Source organism: Cyanistes caeruleus, chromosome 6 (genome assembly GCF_971803275.1).
Source record: "Cyanistes caeruleus chromosome 6, bCyaCae1.hap1.1, whole genome shotgun sequence".
Taxonomy (NCBI): domain Eukaryota; kingdom Metazoa; phylum Chordata; class Aves; order Passeriformes; family Paridae; genus Cyanistes; species Cyanistes caeruleus.
The window spans coordinates 42,547,013-42,572,417 of record NC_141706.1 but is presented as its reverse complement, the minus strand read 5'-3'; the positions used below and the strand labels follow the sequence as shown (position 1 = coordinate 42,572,417).

General features: G+C 35.5%; 1 protein-coding gene across 6 annotated transcripts in view; it reads right to left on the bottom strand.

Annotated features, from left to right (window-relative positions):
* The window catches only part of AKAP6 (A-kinase anchoring protein 6), a 258,048-nt gene that overhangs the window by 57,729 nt on the left and 174,914 nt on the right, over positions 1-25,405 (bottom strand). For all 6 annotated transcript variants that reach the window (XM_023929184.2, XM_086894836.1, XM_086894837.1 and 3 more), the window contains 2 exons: positions 23,853-24,001; positions 17,879-17,999 (listed from right to left, as the gene is read on the bottom strand). In XM_023929184.2, coding sequence (XP_023784952.2) covers positions 17,879-17,999; positions 23,853-24,001 — 270 coding nt within the window. The remainder of the gene's footprint in view (positions 1-17,878; positions 18,000-23,852; positions 24,002-25,405) is intronic.

Below are 25,405 nucleotides of genomic sequence, written 5' to 3'. Positions count from 1 at the left end.
GATCAAATACAAACTATTCTCAAGAGCAAATATATAACAGAACTGCTGACACAGCCTAAAGTATGGCTGTGTGAATGTTGCAGAAAAAGCTATTTCAGAAAACATTTTCAGCAATAGAAATCCAACTTTGTTTAAACCTGAACATTTTTTTACAGTATCAAGTAATGTTAACAGCATGCTGAAAATGTTAAGGCTAAGTGTACAGTGTCAAAATAGATTGAATCTCTGAAAACTGGAAATTCAAGCTTTTTAAACATAATCCAGATGTTTGGCTTTTAATCATATTTCAAAAAGAGGAAACTTATGCAATACAAAATTCATACATGCATATTTCATTAGTGTCTTTCCTATCACTGAATTAAAAATTTCTAACATATGTTTTCGTCAAACAGATAATGTTTTAAATTAGAAGAGTTGGCAAGAAGTTGTACACCTCACAAATGTCACTGGAGTATTTTAAATTAGAAGAAAATATTTCATTTTTTATGTTATTGACAGCTTTGATAGAAAATGCTATAGCAGTGATCATTTTTGGCCTTATCAATAGGAAGTTTGATAGTCTCTGAAACAAACCAAGCATATAAAGATGACTGAACAGCAAAAACTAAGGACTAGACTTCTTCAGAATACTTGAGACTGATAACACTTTGACAGGCCTGCGAGTATTTAACAAACGTGCTTTCCATCTTCCTTACTGGTGATCAAAACAGGACAATGCTTTGTTTCTTCAGCAAAAACCAGACAATTCTGAATGTGAAAGAACTTTTTCCAAGATATATTTCAATTCCAGAACATTAACACCACTACATTTGCTGAATAATATTTAAAGGACTGTATCACAGTGGCCATTGTTTCTAAAACCTAATATATATGATAAATTGTACGAATTTTTTTTAACCTCCAGAGTCTTAGAAAATTAGAGTCTGAGTTCATTTGTAAAAATGGAGTTTCTGAATGTAATAATATTTTAATATTTTAAATAATTTAAGGCAGACAAAACTGAAGCAATAAATATGAGAGGAAATATCACACATGTTATTGGAAAAGCGAAAAAAGACAAAAAAATCCTGCTTCTGGCTACCTACATGAGACATTGGGCTTGCTCTTTAAGACCCCTGTATCTTCCAAGGAGCATGTGAAGTGTGCTTGTACAACCCCACAAACAGAAATATGCTCCTGTTATACTGTGATGTGATGGAATGAGATGTGACTATGAACTTCATGTCTGTGTAGGAATGTTGGAAACAACACAGGACATGCTGAAAGTGAGTCTCTCTGTATCTCCAACAGCTGCTGTGTCCAGGAGAGACACTTTGCCTCTTTCAAAGGGCCACCAGCAAGGGGATGCCTAAAGCAGCCTTTTACAGGCTCAATATTGCTATGCTTCAGTGAATTGCACCAGTCATGTGAGATAGAGAAATATTATTTTTTATTTAAAATGGGAAACTGAGGTACAGATGGACACCATTTACAGTCCCAGGGAGGGAATATCTCTCATGTGGGAATACAAGTGTTCCAATAGTCACTCCACTATTCTGTCTAAGAGAATATGCTTTCTGAGCTCAAAACAACTTAACACTCTGTTTCACACTAGACTGAAAAAAAAAATTAGTTATAGCACTTACAGTATATTTTAGTCACTGCAGAAAATACCTCAGCTCTACACATTCTTACATTCTCACGATATTTAGGAACTAACACTAATAGTTACCTTTAAAAGAGTATGAGAGTGACACTGAACTCATTTTGTGGCTGAACAACTATTGAGACAGAAACAAAAGAAACTTTCTCTCTGTTTCTTTCTATTTCCCTCATTTCAGGTGTCTGTTCTCAAGGATTTATGGTGCTGCTATACATGAACTCTGCTAATTGCTGGCATGATGAAAGCTGAAAGCTTCTTCTCATCTTTAATGGCATTCTGCCAAAATATTCTCTGACAAAACTTGGGTTGATTCACAGATCTGAAGTTCAAGAAATTGTCATAATCTAACCTCCCTACTTCTATAAAATGCACCCTAATCTTATCATCTCTGCCTATATTAAGTTTTCAAATTTCTGGCTTGGAGAAGATGATCTGCTATTGCATCTGTCCCTGACTTAAAGACACAAATAATAGTAAATTTACAGAATTCCTTGATAAAATGATAAACAACTAGTTTATTTCACTGTTAGAAAATGCCTCATTCCTAGGTTGAACTAGTTTACTTTTAACTTCCAGATGCTTTTACCTTGTTACACATTTGCCAATAGCTTGAAGGTCTGTGAAAGCATGAAGTTACTACCAGAACCAAACGTGAAAACAGATGACTTGCATTGAACTTGAGTTATCTCTTTTGGTGTTTCTGGGATTACAATTTATAGAACCAAAACATATAGAAAATTAACTATTCTTGCAGAGGCTAGTACACTCAAATACATGCATTTTGGAGATTCTTAAGGTGCTTGGTTTTTCCTAGGGCTGTCAGCAAGCAAATTTTTGATAACTTGGCTCTGATATAAATGAAAAACAATGAGCTTGGATTTAATTTATGCTTATGCATTGCCTTATACTTGTTGGACTCTCTTGGTTCACTTAAGATTTTTTTGCTGATGCTATTCATGCTGGAAAGGAGAATAGGGAGCAGGAGAAAAAGAACAGAGTGGCAGGTGAAGTTGACAACGAAATGGATCACATTCAGGGAAGAAATACCATACTTACTCTCATAGAACAACACCACAGAACATCAGAAATCCTAATAATCAATGAGAGTTTCACTCACAGCGTATTTTCTACTGTGCCCTACCAACTGCTCTAGATTCACTCTGGAAATTACAAAGTTGAATGTGAAGGGATCTTGACAGACCAGGGAATCTGCCCCTTTGTGTTTAGCATTTTGTAATGAGCTTCTCTGAAATCAGCACACAGCATAATGCCTGCATATTAATAGAATCTGTCTTAAGGCAATTAAAAAAAAAATTAGTTCTGTAAAGATATGGCAACAAAACTGTAGAAATTGATTTCAGCAAAAAACCACCACAAGTTCATGATGACTTATGTTGTCTCACTGAAATGCTAATCTCTGTGCTCTAAACAGACTGATAAACTGGTGGCTATAGCATCGATATTCAAATCTATGTAACACTTGCAATGTCAGTGGATATAGACACTTGTAAGTTATTGCTATTTTAATGTCTGAATTCTACTTAAGATGAAACAGGACGTCTTGAAAATGGGAAAAGATATGCATATATCTGAGAGGGGGGGAAAAAGTGCTTCAAAGGACTGCAGCAGCAGGAAATAAAAGGACACAAAGCCAGTAGTGAAGTAATATCATACAAAGCAAATTTAGGATTTTTTGAATGTATGTCAGCTATAGTGAACACTAGAGAAGACATGAACTTTTGTCTTTCTGGCATTCGCTCAAGAGATTCTGGTCCTGCTTTGTGGAAAGCCTGTTCTGGTAACCATGAATGCCACGATAGCTGCCTGGATGTTCAAATACAAATTGAAAAGATCTGTGGCCATGAAAAAAAGATATATGCTTACTGTAATGTGTATTGATGTCTTCAACTTTAACTGCTGTCTGTTTAATAGATGTTTGTTATAGGAATATGTGTAGGGAATTTAGTAGTCCCAAACAAAGATGGAAAAATGTAAGAAAACAAATCAGGAAGGATGATGGATAAAGAACAAAATTCCATTGCCTATTCTGTGTTTTTCAAAAATTTAAGGAATATATTCTACTGAGAATACCAGAAAAATATTTTACTGATTTTTATGGTGACAGAACCTTTGCTAAAGATATCTGCATTTCAGTGACATTAATAAAGTGGTCCCACTTCAAGGTTTCAGTGGCTGCATGTCCTATCTTAGTAATCATTTTATAATTAGCAACAATTTTAAAAATAAAAAGTATACCTTGTTGACTATTCCACATTCTTAATTCTACTAGGTTACCTTTTTTCAAATCTACATCTAAGTCAACTATTTTAGGCCATTTTGTTTACTATTTTGTTAGAGGTATAATATGTTGCTATAGAACTGAAGTCTAAAGAAATGAAAGTAATGAATACATATTTTAGAACAGGCCATAGAGCTTTTGTACATTAAATTACTACACTACTACATTAACCCTATTAAAGTTAATTTTTACAGCTCATTGGTGATTGGCATTTGGTACTGATGTTTGAAGAATTGCCATTGTATTGATTTTATTCTTTAATAAAGTGTGAAAAAAATGGAAGAAGTAGGATTTAACTGTCCTTTGGTAAAGCTCTTAAGTTTCAAATATTTAAACCATACAAAAGTCTTTAGGGACATTGTATTTGTTTTTAATTTTCCAACATTTCATAGGCCAGAAAAAGTCCCACTAGTAGGAATACATTTACACTTGATTAGTGCCACAAAAAAGAGCATGTTCAGAGTACAAATGCCATACTTGCTCTCATGGAATAACAGCACTGAACATGAGAAATCCTAATAAACATTAACTGCAGACCCTTCTCAGGACGTGAATGCACATGTTGACAGCACAGTGTAGTAGGCCACCTGCTGGCCAAATCAGCCAATTAGTAATTTTAATCTAATAATTAGAGGATCATACAAAGAGATAAACATAAAAGAAGTGCATAAACCCCATCAACTAAAGACTATTTGAAGTAATGCAGTTGTATATATAAAAGGGAGTGATTCCTCATCCTATTTTAGGTTTTTCAAAAGTGGTCATCACTTAAGTCTGGATACCACTTGATGAAATAATGTTGTCTTCTGTTAAAAACACACAGTAGCTATGTTCTTAGGTTTTACACACCACTTGATGAAACAATGTTGTCTTTGTTAAAAACACACAGTAGCTATGTTCTTGGGTTTTACACACCACTTTATACTGTAAGGCTCCATGGCAGGTCATCTGTCATGCTATACCAGTCACCTCTCAGGAATGATTAGAAGAGGCTCTGGATATAAAAACCCAAAACTTTTTGTGAGTATCTTCCCTGGGAACACAGGCTGAACAAAAACATGTTGGCTGCCAGCACTCCTTGGAAGGATGTAGGAACTAAGACTACTGTGGCCACAGGTTTGGATCCAAATGTAACCATACAAAGCAAGGACAGCAGTCAATGTACTGACCACACTGTACATTCAGACTCACAAAAGAAGGGCGTGTGAAATAGAAGGACTGACAAGTTGCAGAAATGCCTGGACAAATGAGTTATTTGCATGATTTCAGCAAGATCCTTAACTGCTGGATGACCTGACAACTAGAGATAAAAACATGGGAAAGTGCCTGGTGTTGAGATTTACTCAGTCAGAATCTGCTGGTGTTAAAATCTGCAGCACTAATTAAGCTAAAAGACATAGCTACAAAAAGAACCCAAAGATGCAGCAGCTTCTGAAGAACCTGGAAAATGGACCATATACTCCTGAAGGGAAGAATTTAGAGAGCACAAGAGCACAATACAGAATGCACATGACTGAAAAAAGTGTGTGTTCTGTGATCTTTTTAGCCTTATAAAACCATAAATATCAATAGAAAACCTCTCCCTCCACAAGAACTCTACATCAAATTCACAAAAACATCACATGTATGATCCAAATGGTCCATGCCGATTTTAATGAAACCAAAAGCCTGAACCATCAGACCTCCCATCACTCTGGGTCTCCCTGTTTGGACTGTGTTGAGTTGTTCATGACACATACAGGCACCAATAAACATAACCATTTTTGAATGGTATGCAAGTTATTACAGTAGTGTATTTCCAGTGACTGACTTGAAGGGAAGGAAACAGGGGAAAATGCTACAAGATTAATTTTCTGGCATGAATTCACTTGGGTAAAATACAAGAAATATTTTTCCTCACTATTTAAAAATTCAGGGGAAAATCAGAAGAGTTTGGCTACCATTAGAGCATACCTCAGCACCAAACCTGAGATTTCCTACCATGGCAGTAAAAAGCATTGTCTATGAAAATGGTTAGTTCACAGAGAGAATATCCTGTTCTTCAGTCAAGATACAGCTTGTGGGATGCCCTGCTTCTAGAAGAGATGCAAAAAACTCCTCCCATATACCCCCAAAAGGGGCAAAGCTTGCTGTTGCTTGTTGCAATTGGACAGCAATATTCAATATCTCTTTCAATATAACTTCAAACAGGAAGAGATGAATTTATTTAATATGAACCAAACAGAAATGTTTCCATGAAAGGCACATTTTATTGCTCAATATTTAATACTCTGAGTAACTTTGAAATGTGCCAGGAATAGCAAAGCTCACTTATTTAGCATTTGTGCTGTTAGACAAAATACATATATATATATATATATATATATATATATATATATGCACAACTGAACTAAATGAAAACATGCTTCTTTAAATAGCTATATTCTCCCCTCTTTGCATCTATGCTAATTCCTGACTATGTTAATCTGATTTTATGGAGTACTCAGTATTGATCATTGATTTGTAGAGATAAATTCAGCACTTGAACTGAGAAAAAAAAACATGTGGGATGTGGGTCTGCCTGGAGCTGAAAGCAGATGGTGATATCTTAAAGGTGAGCTATTGCCCACCTGGTAACTCATGGGAAATTACTTCTCCTCAAAGACAAGTGCAATGTGCATGAGAAGGGAACAAGTTGTGCTGTTGCTTCCAGGCAAGACAGAAATTTCTAGTTTCACTGACTTTAGAAAGAAGAGCTTTCTGGGGTCTCAGTTGGAAGGAACCCACTTTAATTTCAGCTTACCCCTACACTCATTCACTACTTCTGCTATGGTGTCAGGAAAAATTATAGAGGAACTGCTACAGGAGCTCTGTATCATCAGGAGATTCTCTTAATGCCCAGCTCCTTTAAATAATTGTACTACTAAACAATTGGTGCCTTGCTGCATTGCCCACCCCTCTTCCCCTACTCTTATATTTTCTCTTGGTCATTAACCATTTTTGTTCATCACTTTGTATTGACCATGGCAAAAATCCATAGGCTTTTGCCAAGTGTGCAAAAAATTTGTAAAAGTGTTTGTTCATGTCTGTGAAAGACAGAACTGTCCGTCAGCTGTTGTGCTTGTTTTCTGGGGTACTCCTAGTTTCTCATGGCCAGCAGCGAAGTCCTTCAAAAATCAATATATGTCCCCCACAAATGACTCACTCTTTCATGTTTTCTGCATTTAGATTAATATTCCTGTCCAGGTTTCCATTTAAGGGTTGCTTATGGATTGCCTCCTCTGACATTTCTGTTTCCTATGCTTAGACTGACATCAGCTACTCTCTACAGGAAGAGTGTCAGGTTCACATTACACTGGAATACCCACAGAAATTTAGAATGATGAGGATAAAAGCCTACAGATACCTGACAAAATACACAGTAGAACAATGGTTCTGCTCTTACAGATCATTGCTCCAAAACTTGTTTTTGACACCACAGTGAGTACTGTTGTCCTGAAAAAAATATGTAAGACATCCCAGGTTTTTGGCACTTTGTGCAAGTATTCTGGAATCAGTTTATATCAGGTTTTCCTGACCATTAGCAAATTTTTTATCCACTACTTTCTGTGGAGTCAGGGTCTTTGCTTTGTCACATTACATTTCCCAGCAGTTTTACCAGACTAACAGAATTCCCTTTTGCTTCTCTCTAGGGTGATTTGGAGGATTTTCAATTTTACATGTAAGTGCTCATCTTCTTCAGATATGTTATATTCAGCTAGAATGCCAGTGAGCAATCACAGTGACTTTCCTGTTTCTTTCAGGTACTGCTTTGATTATTGTCTTTCAATTGAAACCAGGGCTTAGAATTCTTCTAAAACAACTACAGTAAACTTTAAGAGATGGCATCTCTTATTGCAGGGGTTGTTTGTTGATTGACTGCACTTATTCACTGGTTTCATCATGATTTCATTGCCCATCTGCAGTGCTTGGTTGCATCTTTCCAGTCTAATTTTGATCCTTATCAGTGTTGCACTGCAGCTGACTCTATAATCCAGCTGGTATCAAATTAGTCATTGATCTAATAGCATAGTTGCAAATATAGCAATTGAATGCCTGGCAGCCTTCTGCGTATCTAGAACACTAAGAATCTTTAGATTTGCTTAAGCCTCATTATAGATATCTACTTCATTAAAACATTAAATTCACAATTGTTTCAGACACTACATTTTTAATTTCAAAGGTAACTGTGATATTCAATCTGGCTGGCTGCCTCTTTTTGTCAAGACCATTTTTATTTCTGCTTTTTCTGTTGCCTGTTACACTACATATGTTGCACTGAAATGCCAACATTTTCAGCCAGTCTGCATCTGCCCTGCTTCATGGGTTCCTTCAACTTACATCTATGTGTGTGTTCTGGCACTTCTCTGGATAGTTCTCCCACTGTTTGGAGACATATATTAGATTGGTTTTACCCTAATGTCTTCCCTCTGAATGGGAACTGTGTATTTCACAAGTGATCCTGGCAAAGAGATACAATTAAGAAATGTTTCATGTCTACAGTTACACATGGTTGCTCTAGTTCCTGGCACCTTACCATATCCTCTTTTTTTTTTTTTTTTTTATTCTGGTTTTGGTTAAGAAAACCTTTTATAGCTTTTAATTTACTTTTCATTATTTGTATCCCTCTGACCAGTTCTTCTTAGAGGCAAAGAATTATACACTCCTGCTGAAAAACCAAAATAATAGCAATGAATTTTCTTAGGTAATAAAATTGGATCACAAGACTGTCCACTTCTCACCTCCGGTGGTTTATTTGATCTTTCAACACATGATAACAAACTAAGAGATCTTAGGAATTCCTGTTCTTCCACCTAAATAGTAGACACAGTAGAATGTGTCTGGATGAAAGCCATTCAAAAAATAAGCATGTAAGTCTCAATACATGGTCTGCTTTAGAAAGTTACCACCTGAAAAATTCTGTATCTGTAGTAGCTTTTTTTTGGGAAAATCAATGGGTAAAGCAGAGATAATCAAACTCCAGTGCAATGTCAGTCAAAATCTGGATGTATCACAAATGAGTTTCAAACTGGAATATTGCATAAACATTACAGAGTGGTACAAAAAATACCCTCTTTTTGTAATATCAGAATGAGTGGTAAACTGAGAGGGTCTGATCTCCATGGCTTCTTTATCCAATCAGTGGAGAAAGAGGTAAGAGAGAAAAGAGTTCTCCTGAAAATATTTCAGAGTACTCAACAAGCTTCTGCTCTGAATTACCCCTTAGAGAAACCTCATGACAGGGGCTGGTCTACTTTGCCCCCATGTTAGTTAAACTAGTCTTCAAAGCTGACTCCTTGTCCCAGTGTCCTACTGGGGAAACTACAAGCTCTCTGTAGCTTTCCCTGCAACTTGTGACACAGCTGGCATGTGTCCTTCACATCTGGAATAGCACCTGTCGTTCCAGAACAACAGGATATGAAGGGTACTACAGCTCTTTCCCCCGAAAGCATCTCTTCATAGAGCCAACTTCAACATTCACAGTTTCACCATCACTGGGATTCTACAGCAACCATGTTTTTTTCTGCACTACAACAGCACCCACAAGAATTTAAGAACCATAGTTATTTCACACTGGCCCCAGGAGTTGGCTGCAGCCTGCCAAGATCCACTGGACCTGATGCAGCCACAACTGCAAAAATTATGAATTAAATTACAGTGATTGCTTATTTTACCTTGCTAGAAGGAGAAATTTGTGCAAAATGCTGCAGCTATTTTTAGTACAATGTATTAAAAGTGTATATGCACAAAGTAAAAATATCACCCAACCTTAAGTATGTAAAAAGGTTACAAATATATACACATAAATAATTTATATTGATATTTTACATATTTTCAATATATAAATACAGTCTATAATATATATTTATAAAAATAAAAATACAATACATATATAAATAAAAATTCAGGAGATTATAAACTGGTACACTTCACTGCAACTTATTTTTTATCATTTAGACATAAATTCATTGACTATATTGCCACTGAAAGTTTATGGAGATTTAGTGAATTTGGGTTTCATATAGAAAACCTGCCAAAAAAGCTATTTTGCAGTCATTTTTTTTCTTTATTTTTATGAAAGAAATATAACAGTATTGATTATTTTTGAGGCATACTGATGAGGAGTAATTTGGAAAGAAAATAATAGTTCCTGTATTATGTTTATGAAGTAAAACATCATGGATAAACCATGTAGTTCCTATGAGTTTTTTAAAAAATAATATTTTCTCCTGAACTATGAGGTGGAAAAATAGGGAAGTCCGTTAAAAATTGGAAACTAACTTGAGGAATAGAGTAATAATGTTATTTCCACCTATAATTTTTGGTAGTGATTTTTTTATCTTCATTGCTTTAAAACAGATGGATACACCAAGCTGGTAAGAAAAACATCACTCTATCCACACACAGCTTCAAAAATCATATTGTCATTGTGTTATTAACATTCCTCATTTTACCTTATTTCAATACATTAGCTGGAGAGACCAGCGGAAGGCAGCCTTAAGGTCCCACTGCTTAGGACCTTATCTTGCTATTTTATAGCAGCAAGGGCACAAACATGGAGCATGTGGAGTTGACTAAGATGCTTGACGTGATGACTGTAAATTGTCCACATTTTGCAGCTGTAGTAAGGAATGGTGATGACAGCTATGTGGTACACATTTACTTTTGTTTGAAGTTGAACGCCTCTTTCATTCTAGACACACTGCTTTAATCTCCAAAAAGCTGTGCTGGCTTTTGCTACGAGCTCAGTAAATACTTCCTTGCTACAATGTGAAGTTCTTGGTGGGAAGAAGCGGGAGAAACGCTCTTACTCTTGGGAAGTGCATGAAGCCACTTCTTGCAGAAATACGGGGAGTCTGCTCCATAGAAATTATAACACTGTCTTTAGAAATGCATGTTTACATTTGAAATATACTGTGGAAGCAACCAAGAAAATGTAAAAATATTTTTCACATTTTTTTTGTATTCAATTTCTAGATGTTTTAATTCTGTAGATATGGCAACCAGTATTTTCCTATTGAAATTATGTAAGACATTAAAACTTAAAATTTCTCTGCTTTAAGTAAGAATTTTTCCAGCAGTATTTTTATTTTATGCTTTGTAAGATGCCAAATTTGCCAGAATTAGCAAGGAATTTAATCCCTGCTAATTTTTAAATTTAATTCCTTGCATGAACATATGAACCACTGAAGAGTGAACTATTGTTGTTCTAGGATGTTCTATGTTGTTCTAGTTGTTATAGGATGGGTCTCAAAGGAATTTTTACTCTGTTCCCCAGTGCAATTGAAGTGAAAATACTTGTGCAGAAAAATGTAACCAATTTCATCACCCCTTGTAATAAGAGTGGGAAACTTTGCTGTGTCAGGTCCTGAAATCATTTAGTTCACATTATAATAGCAGTCAGACTTTAACTGCTATTTGGTATATCATGCATTTTTGAGACTTCTCATACAAAACATGATTTTCCTACCTAGTGGAGAAAGTCATAGAGGTTCCTAATCTGTTGGGGGAAAAAAAATCCAGCCTAGTGCATGAAAATCACTGAACTTCATGAAGAACAGTAACTGAAGCCAGTTCTGTGCAAGGTCACTTTACAATACATGATAGCTAAAAGCATACTACAGTGTAAAAAGCAAAAATGAACTTCCACTGAGGCATGTATCAATCCATGTATGTAGACATAGGTACAGACATACTATTATATAAGTAATAGAATACACATGCTATTGTTAATGAGTATAGACATTATTTAGCAGAATAATCTTTCTCCTTTTTTTTTTAACATATACTTTGTCAGATAAAATAAAAGCTTTCACTTTGGGACATAATTTGCTAATAGGATTAAAGTAATTTTTCATAAAGGTGGTGATTTTTGCAAGGTAGCCTAAAAGTTGATTAGCAAACTGTAATGACTATTCTGATTGCAATTAAAAAGCCCTTCCAAATGGGTCAACACACCTAAGTGCTATCTGCAGTCATTTAGATTTTAACATCATGGTTATTACTTATTATCAGGCTGCACAATGAGATATTGATTACTTTTAACCTTTAGAGCTCAGAATTCAGGAAAAGTCAAGGTACCAGCACAGCCTACTTTTCCTGTCTAGTAAACTTATGGCCTTTAGTGGAATTCTAATGATTCCTTTTGGCAAGGCAAAACTGAAATTAGTTTATTCTTTTGGCTCATGCAGAAATGATGACATGTCTAAAAATACTGCATACATAGCAGATTTGTAGTTACTCCCTACAAGAGGCTCAGTCCTGAAGTGTGCTGAGAGCTTCCTCTAAACTGACAACCATCATTTTCTTCTGACTAAAACTGACTGTTTTAGCAACTCCATGCAGGCACTGATGGGTTACCAGACAGACAGAAAGCATCCTGGACTGTGCAGAATATGCAGCTTAGGAGCAAAAATCTTCACATTTTCTAGTTTATAACCAATCCCCTAAGCATATTGTCCAAATATATCACTCTGTAGGCTGTTAATCTTTTAAGAAGTTTTCTTTATATGGAAAATCTACTTGAAATAAAGACTGAACTACAATGCAGCTTCAGTGGGTACGTGGAACTTGCTTTAAATGGAACAAAGTAATCCAATTAAACTAATCTGGTTTACAAGTTAAAATGATACGAAGAACATTAATTGATCCTTATAGGCTGCTGCTATTTGAGCTGTCTCTCTGTTTGCGCAGCATTTGGAACCGCTTTGCACATTTGTATCCTCTAATAGCAGAGAACTCAGGCCCCCCAGTTCAGGAGAATTATGGGCAAGAGAAACATATAACTGTTATGTGTTAGATTAATTTGCAGAACACTTGGCATTTTATTGCCAAGTAGTCAAATTGTTCCAAGTTGTTCCGGAAGGTTGTTATTAATAGTATGTTTTCTGAGGAAAGTTCTGTCTACTTTTGGAACTGCATTTCTGTTGCCAAGGAAACTCCTTGAAGCACAGCATTCTAGGAGCACACTGCTGCTTTTGTTTGCCAGTATCCTATTCATATCATCTAAGTAAGCACTTTACATACTTTAGCCTCCAGTTTCAAATGTTGGAGTCTTTATGTATTTATATTACCATGTTAAATATAGTTTGTGCTACTTTTTAAACTCAGGGACTCCAGCAAGATTATTTTAACAGTTGCATTAAAAACCAGTTTTTTGTAGTTTTTTTTTTCTTTTTTTTTTTTCACAAGTTTGCAATAAATTAGTTTTAATTTGAATAATAGCTCCATAGGTTATAGCACTAGTCCTTAAGTGTTAATTATCTTTTCACTCTGAAATTAATGTAGTCATTTCCTACTGACTCTTCTACACCATTATTGAAGTGCTGAGGAAAACATGTCATTGAGTTCTGAGCCAGAACTGTTGTTGTGATTAATCCTGGTCACATGGCCAATCTCTGCCAAAAGGAGATCACTGAAAAAAGGTGACAAAGACAGTGATTTCCTGTCAGCAAAGAGTACGACAGGGCTGTCTAGAAGTGATGCAAATGAGGGAAACTTTCACCACGGTTTGTTTGATCCACTCCGGGCCACAGCACACTGAGCCAGCGAGAAAGGCACAATGGAGCAGCAGCACACCCAGAGGAGGAAATTAACTGCACCTTCCGAGCAAGGATAGAGCTTCCAGCAGGGAAACAAAAACTGCTGGGAGATTATTTTTTCCTCCTCAACTTTTTTAGAAATACATCCTTAGTTTTTGATGTGCATTTTTGTGTTATTTAATACAGTGGACCACTTCACCTTGATGAAAGAGTTCAGCAGTTAACCTGTTCAAAAGCTGTATCAAGTAAATGCTTTCAAAATCTTTGCACTACTACATACAGATCTTTTCCCATCTATCATAATCGTTGCTGAAGAATTACTAGTAAAAGACTTATGACTTGTGCAGTTTGTATTAAAACCACCATACACCGCTTGTAATCAGAAAAAAAAATATTTCTTTTATTTGATATTTTCAAATGCTTGGTTAATTTTGTTCTGAACATACTAGCAATTTTAACAATCATACTGTACTTATTTAAACAGGGTTTTAATCTAACACAATTAAGTTTTGCAATTAATCTTCAGAGGAAAATGGAAAGAATTATCATTAACTTTTCTGCTAGTATCCGCACTTCTAATCTCGACAGTTCCCGTAAATACTGATTTGTCTCATTTTTGAGCATTCAAGGTACAGAATTACTCAAGTTCCTACTAAAGGGCTAATTAGCAGAGTTTAAATTCTTTGAGTTTGATCCTCCAGTAACAGCATATGAATACAGCTGAAGTCAATGCAAGTTCTGTGTACTTAGAGCTTATGAGATCAGGCTCACATTCAGTAGATTAAAATGAAATAAACATGATACACTTGGCATCAAACTGAGCTGTTACAGAAGTATCAAGAAGTAAGAATCCCAAACATGGAAATATTCCTTTTAGTTTTTTCTTAATTAATAGCTAAAGCATCAGAGGACAAATAATCTGTCATCAATTCATTCTGTTACTGCCTTTTTATCAAACACTAGCTGATTTTCAAAATCATTATCTAGTTTGGGGCTATATAACAGAAATCATTTAGGCCTATGTTCTCTTTTAAAAAAGAAATCTATGAATGAAATCTAGGAAGTCTAGAGAAAGTAGTATGTTCATATTCAGTGTTACAAAAAATATGGCTGTATTGTTCCTATTATAAGGGCAAAATAAAACCTAGTTAAAGAGAGATAATAGGGATTCTAGTAAAAAAATATGTAGTACGTAGTATATTAGAAAAAAAAAATTAAGCTGAGTATTGACTTAAGTGTATATTGCCTCTGAAAACAGAGTACTGTGAAAATACTCTAATCATGAAAATATATTTCATTATCCTATATACAATTTGAGCATTTATATATTGTGTTATGCTGCTTTAATGTATGCTTGGCCCTTCTGAATTACCTGTTTCATCATTGCTCCTTCCCATTCACAGACTCCTCAGGGGCAATGATTACTGTTGGTAATAGTGATACCACAGCAGGTTCCCTGGCAGGGGCGGCTTGCTGAGCTGGCTCTGAGCTGCAATTACTTGTCAGCTCAGCAACGGAGAAGGGAGATCTGTGGTTTCAGGAGAACCCACGAAAATGCGGGGAGTGCAATTAGCAGGTTCACATTTGAAGCTGTAATTGATAAAAGGAAGCTAGAGCAAGAGCTCAGCGTGTTTTCCTAGCTGCCCAGATGACTGAGGAGCTCCGGTGGCAGTGGCTGCCTGGGCTGTGTCCCTGCAGAGCAGCACGGCTGCGCTCCCTGGGAGTGCCGCACGCACGCTCCATCATTCACCGCTCTGAAACAGCCTCCCAATAAAACGGGTGTCACCACTGATTACAACAGAGGTTTACTAGGCTAGTTTTATAAAACTATTAATACTCTTTTGGAGGACATGATTCGTTGTCACACAAATCTCTAAAATTAGGGATGGTAAAGACCTAGTGATTTATACGATATTTCCTTTGGTAGATCAGAATTGTTTCCTCAATTACATTAGCTAATGTTATCCTTTGTCTACTTTTAAATGTCTGAAATTATCGAGCTTTCAACACTTTGAGAGGTTGTTCACTGTGGTGTTCGGGCTTTTTTGTTGTTGTTTTTTGGTGGGTTTTTTGGGTTTTTTTTTTTTGGTTTTTTTTTTTTTTTAAGAATGATTGCTCTAAATGCAATGCACTTAAGATTTTTACATTACCTGCAAATATTCCTCCTGCTTTGTGGATGCTCCTGAGTTGTCTCTTATGCAAACTCCACATCTCTAGTTAAAGCTTTTGTTCCATCCTTAGAAATTTGCTTGCTGCTCTTATTAGAAAGGTAAATGCAATGAATATTCACTGCAGGAAGGCAAGGAGTCTATTTCTACTTTTCTTCAAGTGGTTTTGTACTGACCAAGTACCAGATAGGCAGTTTTGAGATAGTGGCTCAAATCTGGTACAGTAGCCTGTGACCTCCTGGCAGAAATTGCAGGACAAATAAGCTGCCTGTTATTCAGAATCAGTTCTGCTATACAGGCTGCAGATTCAGCTACTCTCTGTCATACAAACTTTCTACTTTCAGAAGTGTCATGCCTATCATGGTTCAGAATTTCATAATATTAAGAAAATATTCCCATTTTGCATATATAATATTAGCCTTTTTCCACCATATTATACTGCACATATTATTAAATTGTTGCCCTTTTTTACTCTTCTCATCATGCACTATTATCCCAGCCTTACCATCTATAATTATTTTTAGGAGTTACATTTGGAAATTAGAAATGGAAGTATACTAAATAGGATCTAAAATACTTGAACTGGCTGTTTAATCTTTGTTCCTTTTCATACTGATAGATGGATTGTTACCTTAAAATTAATGTTTATATTTATTTTTTTTTCCATAGGACTAAAACTAGCAGTTAATTGTATAGAGAGGGACTAACTACCAAAACACCTTATTTTAGACTCACAAGAAATTCTTTACTAATTTCTGATACTGTTTATTTCTGAGCCTGCCCAAGGCCAGGTCTGTAAATGTGTGATCAAGTTCAATGAAGTACTTACAAAGTTAGGAAAAAGACAATAGCAAAAATAAAAAATAATTGTCAGAGCAAGAAATGGAGGCCAGTGAATGACACTCACTCAAAGCCTAAAATAGTTTAGATCTGAACTATATTTGCATTTATAAACATATTTTAACACAATGACAATCCCTTCTTGCTGGGTATTTTAAATAAAATAACTACAATAAGAAAGAATAAAATGAAATAAGACCATGAAGAAAATAGGATGCCAAAGCAAGAACAAATTATTACATTTAAGTAATTATCAAATCACGCAATCTCAGAAGAAAGAGAACAACTTCTATTTGACCTTGAATGTACCATTTATTTGATAAGAAATAAAAAAAAAAGCTAGAGGGTAGTTGTTTCTTGTCATTATAGTGTTGCTGATTCTGTGGTTAGTTATTAATTTTATTTTTTATGATTCACAATCTGCTCTTTGAAATATGCCATATGCTCAAAGCAATTCAAGGATGACAACTGTCAGAATTACTCCAATAAAAATTGCCTAAATGAGGAAGATTTACTGCAGCCTGATATTTCTGTCGAAAGCCCCTCCTTTCTTTCCCCCACCACCCCTCAGACCCGTAGCTCCTCAGACACACAGTGAAGCCTGAATCAGTTTTAGGATCAAGTCACACATTTTGAGGAAGTTCTTGCAAGTACTATCTATCTAAAAGAAATAATAAATCTTCTGGGTTAAGGCTGTTATGGCAAATAAAAGAAACCATGTGTGTCTGCATGCATGTGTATATATATATATATATATATATATATACACATATATATACATGTATCTATATATATATGCTAGAATTAGACCCTATAGCTTCACCCTACAAGTTCAAAATCATGTTGCTCAAATCACAAGCAAGTGTGAAGACTTAACATGACAATGACTACTTTATGTATAACTAATAAAAATTAAATTGGTAGAGTCCTGTATCCTGGCAGCAGCAAACCAAAATCAAGGCAAATGTCTTTCTTTCCAGATGAGGTCTGAAAGGTGGATAAAAATCCAGCTGAAAGCTCCAATCAAAACACATTTTGTTAACAGTTCCCATTTCATTTTTTTCCTTCATTTTGTTTCAGTCTATTTATTAATGCAGTTTCATTTATTTCTATTCATCTTGAAGACAAATCTTTGTCCTTCTATAGAATTACACCAAATAGAATGTGATAAAGGGAACTTTCTTGCAATTATGATGTCGGTGCAGCCTGTCAGTGCACAGGGGATGGAAATGAGGTTGGGGACAGGGAAGGGAATTCTAATAGACACCATGATACATACAATGAACGCAGCGATATCCTGTGAGAGAAAGACTTGTCAAGCTAATCAGATCTTCTATAGCTAGGTAAAGGCAGTAACGGTACTGCTAACCTTGTAAAGATGCTGCTGCTGCTCCTCTGACATCATCAGGTCATGGCTGTCCATCACAATGGATTCCATGTCAATCAGCCAATCCCAGAGCTCCTGGTATTCTGAATCAAAGTCCAAAAGGCTGTAGATAAGGAACAAAATGTATTATGCATAAATACTCTGTAGTTGTTAAAATCTTGTATTAGAATAATATATTCTTGAAAACTCATGATGTTCCAAGTTATATTTCTAAAGAGACATTCTGTATTTATACAGTGTGGATGAAAATGAAGACTGAAATCCAATTTAAGCCAGTGCCATGACCTAAATTCAGCAGCTGATGCCAAATCCTGACAACTGTTGGCATACTGCATTTGCTTCAAAAATTTTGAAATACAAATCCCCTATAGGTATTGTTTAATGTTTTTTTACAGAGCTGGCTTTATATTGAGCACATTTTGCAACAATCACCTTGATATAGTTCATATGAAAATATTATTTACATCAAAAAATTACTCAATCCATTCAGCCACCCCTCTCCTGTCTATCTGCCTATCTTAGTAAATATCCTACATTTATTTTCATGGATGAGTAGCTAGCATTTCAACTTAACGCCTTAAGATAGGCTTGAGTGAATATGGTAAGCCAGTGAGAACTAAGGCCAGATACAGTATTAGACAGGTGTTCCCTACAGACATGTAAGAAACAAAGGTAAGGACAGGAAGTCAAAACAATGAATCCTTGAATAGGCGGCAATCATTAAAATTCAAAGGAGGATCACTACGGTTTTCAACAAAATAAATCATTAGAATAAGGAGCTTAAAAGGATTAATGTGATTCTCTATTGAAAGCCTAGTGAATAAGTAAAGCATAGATTCTTCTAAAACACTGTGATACAAGACAGAAAGTACATGCTGAAAAACTGCACATTCGTCAAATAGATACCTCTTGAAAAGGGATCTTCAAATTTGCAAAATTGGAACTAACAAAAGCCTTGCCAGTAGTATTAAAAAACACCCAGACTGATCAAAGAATAGTGCATGTTCCACTAAAGCTAATTTCTCCAATTATTAAGATCTTTTTTAGCAACCGCATTAAAAAAATTAGCAGTGTTTCAACAGAGAAACAATAAACTAAACATGCTTTTAATGTCATTAGTACTACTGCAGTTTTATTATTAACTGGAGTACCACGTGAGTGGTAATTTTGAAAGCTTATAGATAAAGTTGTGACAAGTAAAACTGTCTTTCCTCAAGAAAGCAGGCAAGGTAGAAGAAAGCATTTCCCTTCCGTGGTATTATTTTCAACAAATTGACAACAAAGAAAGTATTGTACAATGCACAGGCACTGATTCCTGCTTCTGAAGTAATCCTCCACTTTAATCCACTGTACATAGTATACTTTTACTTGATCATTTTTTGAGGTACACTTACTCAAAACCGCTTGCTGCCCTGAGATGGTAAGCAATGTTACCATAAAGAAAGAAGAGCAAGCACAAAAGGTCAAGTTACTGTTACTGAAATATAAGTTTCATTTGGTGTTCAGGGCTTTTTTCCTGTTTCAGGAGGTATTTGACTCAGATATCCTTTGGAAACTAAAAGAAAACTAAACTCCATTTTGAATTGTATATTTGGCAGTGTTACTGAATCTTCATTCCTTCTTCAGAAAGCAGAATAACCATTCTGCATCTTCAGTATCTACTGCTCGTTTTCTTCTCTTCCATCTTAGCCAAATATTATTCAAAGACATAAAACTGACAGGCAGTTATTAAAACATACATTTTATGACACAAGATGTTAGGTTTCATAACCTGTAAATTGGTACAGATTCAGTTGAACTTGGATAGCTTGTACCAGTGAAAATCCTAAATTAAGATATGAAGGTGATGTGAAACAAAGCCTAGATACAGAATGGCATGGGATGCCTTTGGAAAATGCACCAGGAAGTGGACTTGGATTTTCCTATATTATGCAGAAGATGTGCTGGATCCAAACACTGGCTTTATGTCTAAAGATCCACATCTTACCTATAGTCCAAATTGGTCCACTTATTTATGTATTGAAATGAACCCATCCTTTAAATAAACAGAAAAGCACTTTACTTTGACCTTTATAAAACACAGATAAGCATGAAAAACAGCTGAACATTTTGATTTCAAAATAATGTTCTAAACAAGAACTCAACCCAAATGAAGAGAGTGAAAAAGGATTCACCGGAAAAAGCCCAGTAAGGGATACAAGATAAAGGATATTTGCTTTCTTTTCCCATAGTTTATATACAGTACTTTCTCTTTTTGTTTGCTTGGGTTTTTTTGGTTGGTTTTTTGGTTGGTTTGTTTTGTGTTTCTTGGTTTGTTGTTTTGTTTGGGTTTTCTGTTGAGTTTTTTCTTTTAGAGGGGGGGCTGTAGATTTTTGTTGGTGGTGACTTTTTTGTTTTCTGAAGTAACGTCAAGCCGTCTGGGAGCAGTTTTAAGTGACCATCTATGGCAGTTATTTGCCTGAGCCTGAAGATAGTGAAGTCAGCCTAGAGAGCATCATCAATATTTTTTTAATATGATTGCAATACCTTTTAATTGTTTCAGAATATCTCTGATACATATATTTTAAAAGCAGCTTTTTTTTTTTTAATTAATGTTTTGCATCTAAATGGATTAATTTAGCGATCACTAATAAATTACCGTTTGGAAAGGATGCAAGTTGCTAAGCTGCTAAAAAGATATTCAGAAAAAATCAAGAAATTGTAGGACTAGAGAGAGGTTAAGATTAAAATGTATCTGTAAGTACTTCTGTGGTATAGTTAATATTTCTTTTTTATTCAGAATCTACTTTTCTTGAGCTTAGCAGATCTTTCTTTCATATCGCCACAGGCAGAACCAGGGAAAGCATGACTTCTGAAATACTGATGTGTGTTAAAGATGCAATAATCATAGAAAAGATCTAATTTTGATTGAATATAAGAATCCACCAAACACTAGAAAAGGAATAAATTAGTTAATCAGTTTATTGATAAAGAAAAAAAATCCTCCATTAAAATTACTCAAACATTGCCAACAAAAATGTAATAATATTAGTTAAGGGGCAGGTAAAAATGGCTTCCTTGATGAAGTTGGTTGGCTAATAAGCTAAAACTGGTAGCTATATAATAACTAAAATTACATTAAGAAGTATATTTTGTCTTGGTAAACCAGGAATCAGATATGCAGAGTTGCATGTCTAATCCCTGGAACCCTAAACATATTTCTTAAAATGTGGACACCAATTTATTATTTTGAATGAAAATTCATGAGCACCTTTCTCATGAGAAAACCAGTTCGTCTGTGGCATTAATAAATAAAAAGGAATGTGAAGCTATTTCCATCAGCCTTTTTCCCCATGTTTAACACGCACTTCCAGTTTGCAGTATTACTTTGATGGCATAACTCACATGGCATTTAGAAGTACTGTAAACACACTGGTACACTTACCAAACAATTCAGCCAGACAGTATGTTCCTTCCAGTTTCTGGGTTATAATTTAATGGAACTGTTTTCACATGTTTTTATTAGGGAGATATAGGAGAATTCAGAGTTACCACCTTAACAGTTAAAACTGCCCTATGTTCTGCACATACTGGAAGCCTCCTCTAATGCATTTCTCTGAAACTAAGAGATTTCTATCTCTTTCTATCCATGAAGGCCCAATACCCATTAATGACAGGATCTTAGGATCTGGCTTTGTGCTGTCTATATCTCTCAATAGGACCTACACGCACTAGACTCCAGTTTTGAGGGGACACAGTATTTCCACCCAGACTTGCCGTAACATTTTGCACCTGCCCTCAACTACTCTTGGGTACCTCTTACCTCCTGGCCAGCTGGTGTTCTCCTGCAGTGGATACTCATTCTTTTCCTTTGTCACTTTGGCCATTTTCATGCTAATACACAAAAACCTTCCCTATTGCTGTTTTAACAAGATTACTGTTTTGAAGGAAATCTCCAGTTTTTTACACACCCACTAGAATCACACTATTCTGCAAATACTAACCTACCTACCTCCCTCAGTTTAACTATTTCCTGCACAGTCATCTCCCAAATCTCCTACACACACACACATCATACAAAAAATTCTTTATTTACAATAGCTCTGGTTCTCCCTGTGGATATTCTTCTTTCTCCTAGGTCAAACTTCCTCAACAGCTAATGGATAGATACCCAAATTTATGCAAATGGACCCTTCTCTGTAGTGATCTTGGTTTCTAGCTAGGCCATGCTACTGTGGAGTTTCTGTCCACAGTTTTTATGCAGTAAGGAAATGTTGCATCAACTGTATCTTTAAACAGCTGAAACTAATTTCCATTTTTTTCAACACAGTGCCTCAGATGGGTTCAACTGAACGTTTTCCAGTTGAATTTAGTCCCCACTAGTTTCTGCAATGGCTGAATAAGTGGTATTCTATTGGTCTGATTCCAGCCCCTTGGTCCCTGAAGTCAGTGTTGACCCTCTAAGGCCTGAGATGGCCTTAATGGCCCAGAAAAGTGGCCACAGCACTAAAAAGGTTAGAATTACTAGCAGATGACCATTTCCTGTTCAAAGCATATAATTACAAGTGAAAAAAAGTGCATTTAAGAAATTATTTGCTTATCACATATGGTGTGTAGAGTTACAAACTGGATTTCTCTGTGAAGCATAAAGTTTTCATCCCGTCCCCTCAGGAAAATCAAATGTCTGTTGATGTGTCTTACATCCTCCTCAATATTCCAACCTTAAGCTTTGCTCCCATTCAATGATGGCTGCAAAATTAGAAGCTGGTTTTGAACATGTAGCCCTCAGTGTACATTTATATACAAATACACACCAATTCTGAACAAATTATTTTTATGGTTGGCACTAGCTGCGCTGGCGTGTTTGAGAATCTGACAGATTTCTGCATATGTAATCAAGATCTCAGTAATCCTACATAATTAGCCCACATCAACTTTTCTAAAACAGTCATCTTTCTGTATAATAAGAGGGGATGTTTACAAGGCTCATTTATCTTTGCAGTTGGTAATTTAATAAAACTGTGTTTCCAAGACCTGAACATTGAGTTAACAATTGGGAAGGGGAGTTCTGGAGATAAAGAACTCATGAACACCTTTGTCAATGACTATTCTTGCATAGGAAACAAAAGTTCTACTCTATTTGCCAGTTGCAAGGAAACTTCTGTCAGGATGAGGGAGTCTCCAAACAATGAGCACTAGTGGGGTCCTTTGACCTGCTTTTGGCCCACATTATTATGATTCTACAGGTAGGTTCTTTATGAAGACCTTAAAGAAAAAGTCTTCTTCGAGAACTACAAGTTTCCTGGATTGTGAAGAAGACAGGGCAGCAAAAACTCATTTTAGCAAATGAATCAGTGATTCATTTGTTCAAAATATTAAGAAAGAATGCCTTTGCATGCACACTTCTATATATAATAAACACACATACATGTGTGTTAACATTCATTAAAAAAACAAGTCAAGGAAAAACAATCTTAATAAAAGGGAAAGCAGTTAAAATCAATGCTTTCTTGAAGTGCAAAAACCTGGATGTTTGAACTATAATTGAATGGCTTCATATTCATATTTCCTAATGTCTAGGAGAACAGTGATTATAGAGGTTTTGCAGAGATCCTTTGACACTACCAGGTTCTTCCCTGGAAGATGTTAAGAAAGCAAACTATATGAAGCCACTGGAGGAGAAAAGCCCAAAGAAAAAGGACAAGTTATATTTTTTTTAATCCAGATAACAGTTTTGTATTAGATAGTATTAGATGTTCCCATGAACAAACCATCATTTGGATAAATTATCCAGAACCCATTATTTTTGTATCCATATATTAAAAAAAAGGAGACAGACAGAAACAGTTTTGCCCTGTCTCTTGGCCTAGGAAGAAAAATCCTGGTTAACCGGTAGTAAGAAAAAGTATATCATGTTAAAAAAAACCCAACAAGTCAGATCAGTGAGAATAAAACAACAAAAAGAATAGTTCCCTACCCATTACTTCCCACTGTGTGAACTTTTGACATATCAGCAAACTCTTCCTTTCGCTTGCTACTACTGTTGTACTGCTCACTGTACAGTTTTAAGGACATCTGTTCAACAGCATCTCTTTGTGCTTCCAGATAGCATAGCTGAACCTCAGCCTAGAAAAAGAAAACAAAGAGGGGAAAAAAACAAAACAGAACATTAAAAAAATAATTCAGAAAGAATACATTTAAAACAAATATTTTCGGACTGCAACAGTTTTAGTGAAATGATTCACACCATTAATTTTCTCCCTATATGTGGTAGTGAAAAAGGCTGAACCATTAAGTTAAAGAACTACAGTGTAATCCCAAAGGCTAGAAATGAACTATTGAGGTTTCTATCAGAGAATGTGTTACATATCCCATGAAATGTATATCCAATCAAATGCTCCATAAAAATGTCTGGACATGAATAAAAAAGATACTAGAAACCCAGAACTCTGATAGAACAGGTAGATACATAAACTCATATTTCTTACAGACTTCAAGATTGATATTGTTAACACACTGTCTGTGCTTCATAATTAATGAAAGCCATATTGCTATAGGTATTTTTCCTTTAAATAGTAATTGTAAACAAACCCAAGAAAATTGGCATTATTCACATTCTTCCTTCCTGTATCTGGCACAGACTGATTACTCAGCAACTTTAATTGCAAGGAAAAAGGTAATAAGTGAAATGTGCTGTTTTCCATCAGACTGTGCCTGTCCAGAAGAATGTGGAATAATATTTGGCATCATAACTTATTGAATAGACAGTTTATTTATTGCAGCTGTGGTGATCAGTATGCTTCTGAGGCTCAGAGAACCAGATGACACAAGGATAAAATCTGCTGTTTGTTGCACTTGCCCCTAGGAACAGCAGAAAGAACAGAGTGTAAAGTTCAAAAGCACTTTGGGGCCGATATGCCATTGTTTTCTTTTAATATACTTCATTGAAAGAAAAACACATTACAAATTCTGATAATGCTTCAAAAATCGCTACTTCTGTGTAACTACATACTTTTATTTTCATTAGGAGTGGAATGCCTGCTTAAGTACTTGGTGCTGTGGCAAGTAAATGCAAATTGCATGGAGGAAATTTTGTATAAGGACACTCCTGTATTTTCTGCTGTGGGAGTCAGGGAAGTAAAGAGTTTATTTGTTTGCTGACAGCACAGCAGAGTTACCAATCTCTGGAACAACAGAAGTCATAAAGAGAAAGTAGTGAAAGTGCTAGACAGAAGGGTAGTCTGTAAAATGCAAGAAAAATGCAAGCAAGTGAAGGGAAACAGGCACTGAAGAATCTCAGCAGGGAAAGTCTGAAAGAAGGCTGGAATGTCTTTATAAGCTAGTGGTAATAACAGTTTCTATATTTGCTTAGGCCTTGCCTTGGTGTAATTTTTTGCTGAAAAATAATGTGATTTGGAAATTCCTTTTAAAATTTCTCATTCAAACTTTTATACCTTTCTCTCTCAGCTGCTTCTTACAGTGAAACTAGTTATATTTTTCAATAAATCTCCATATGTTTTTGAGAAATTT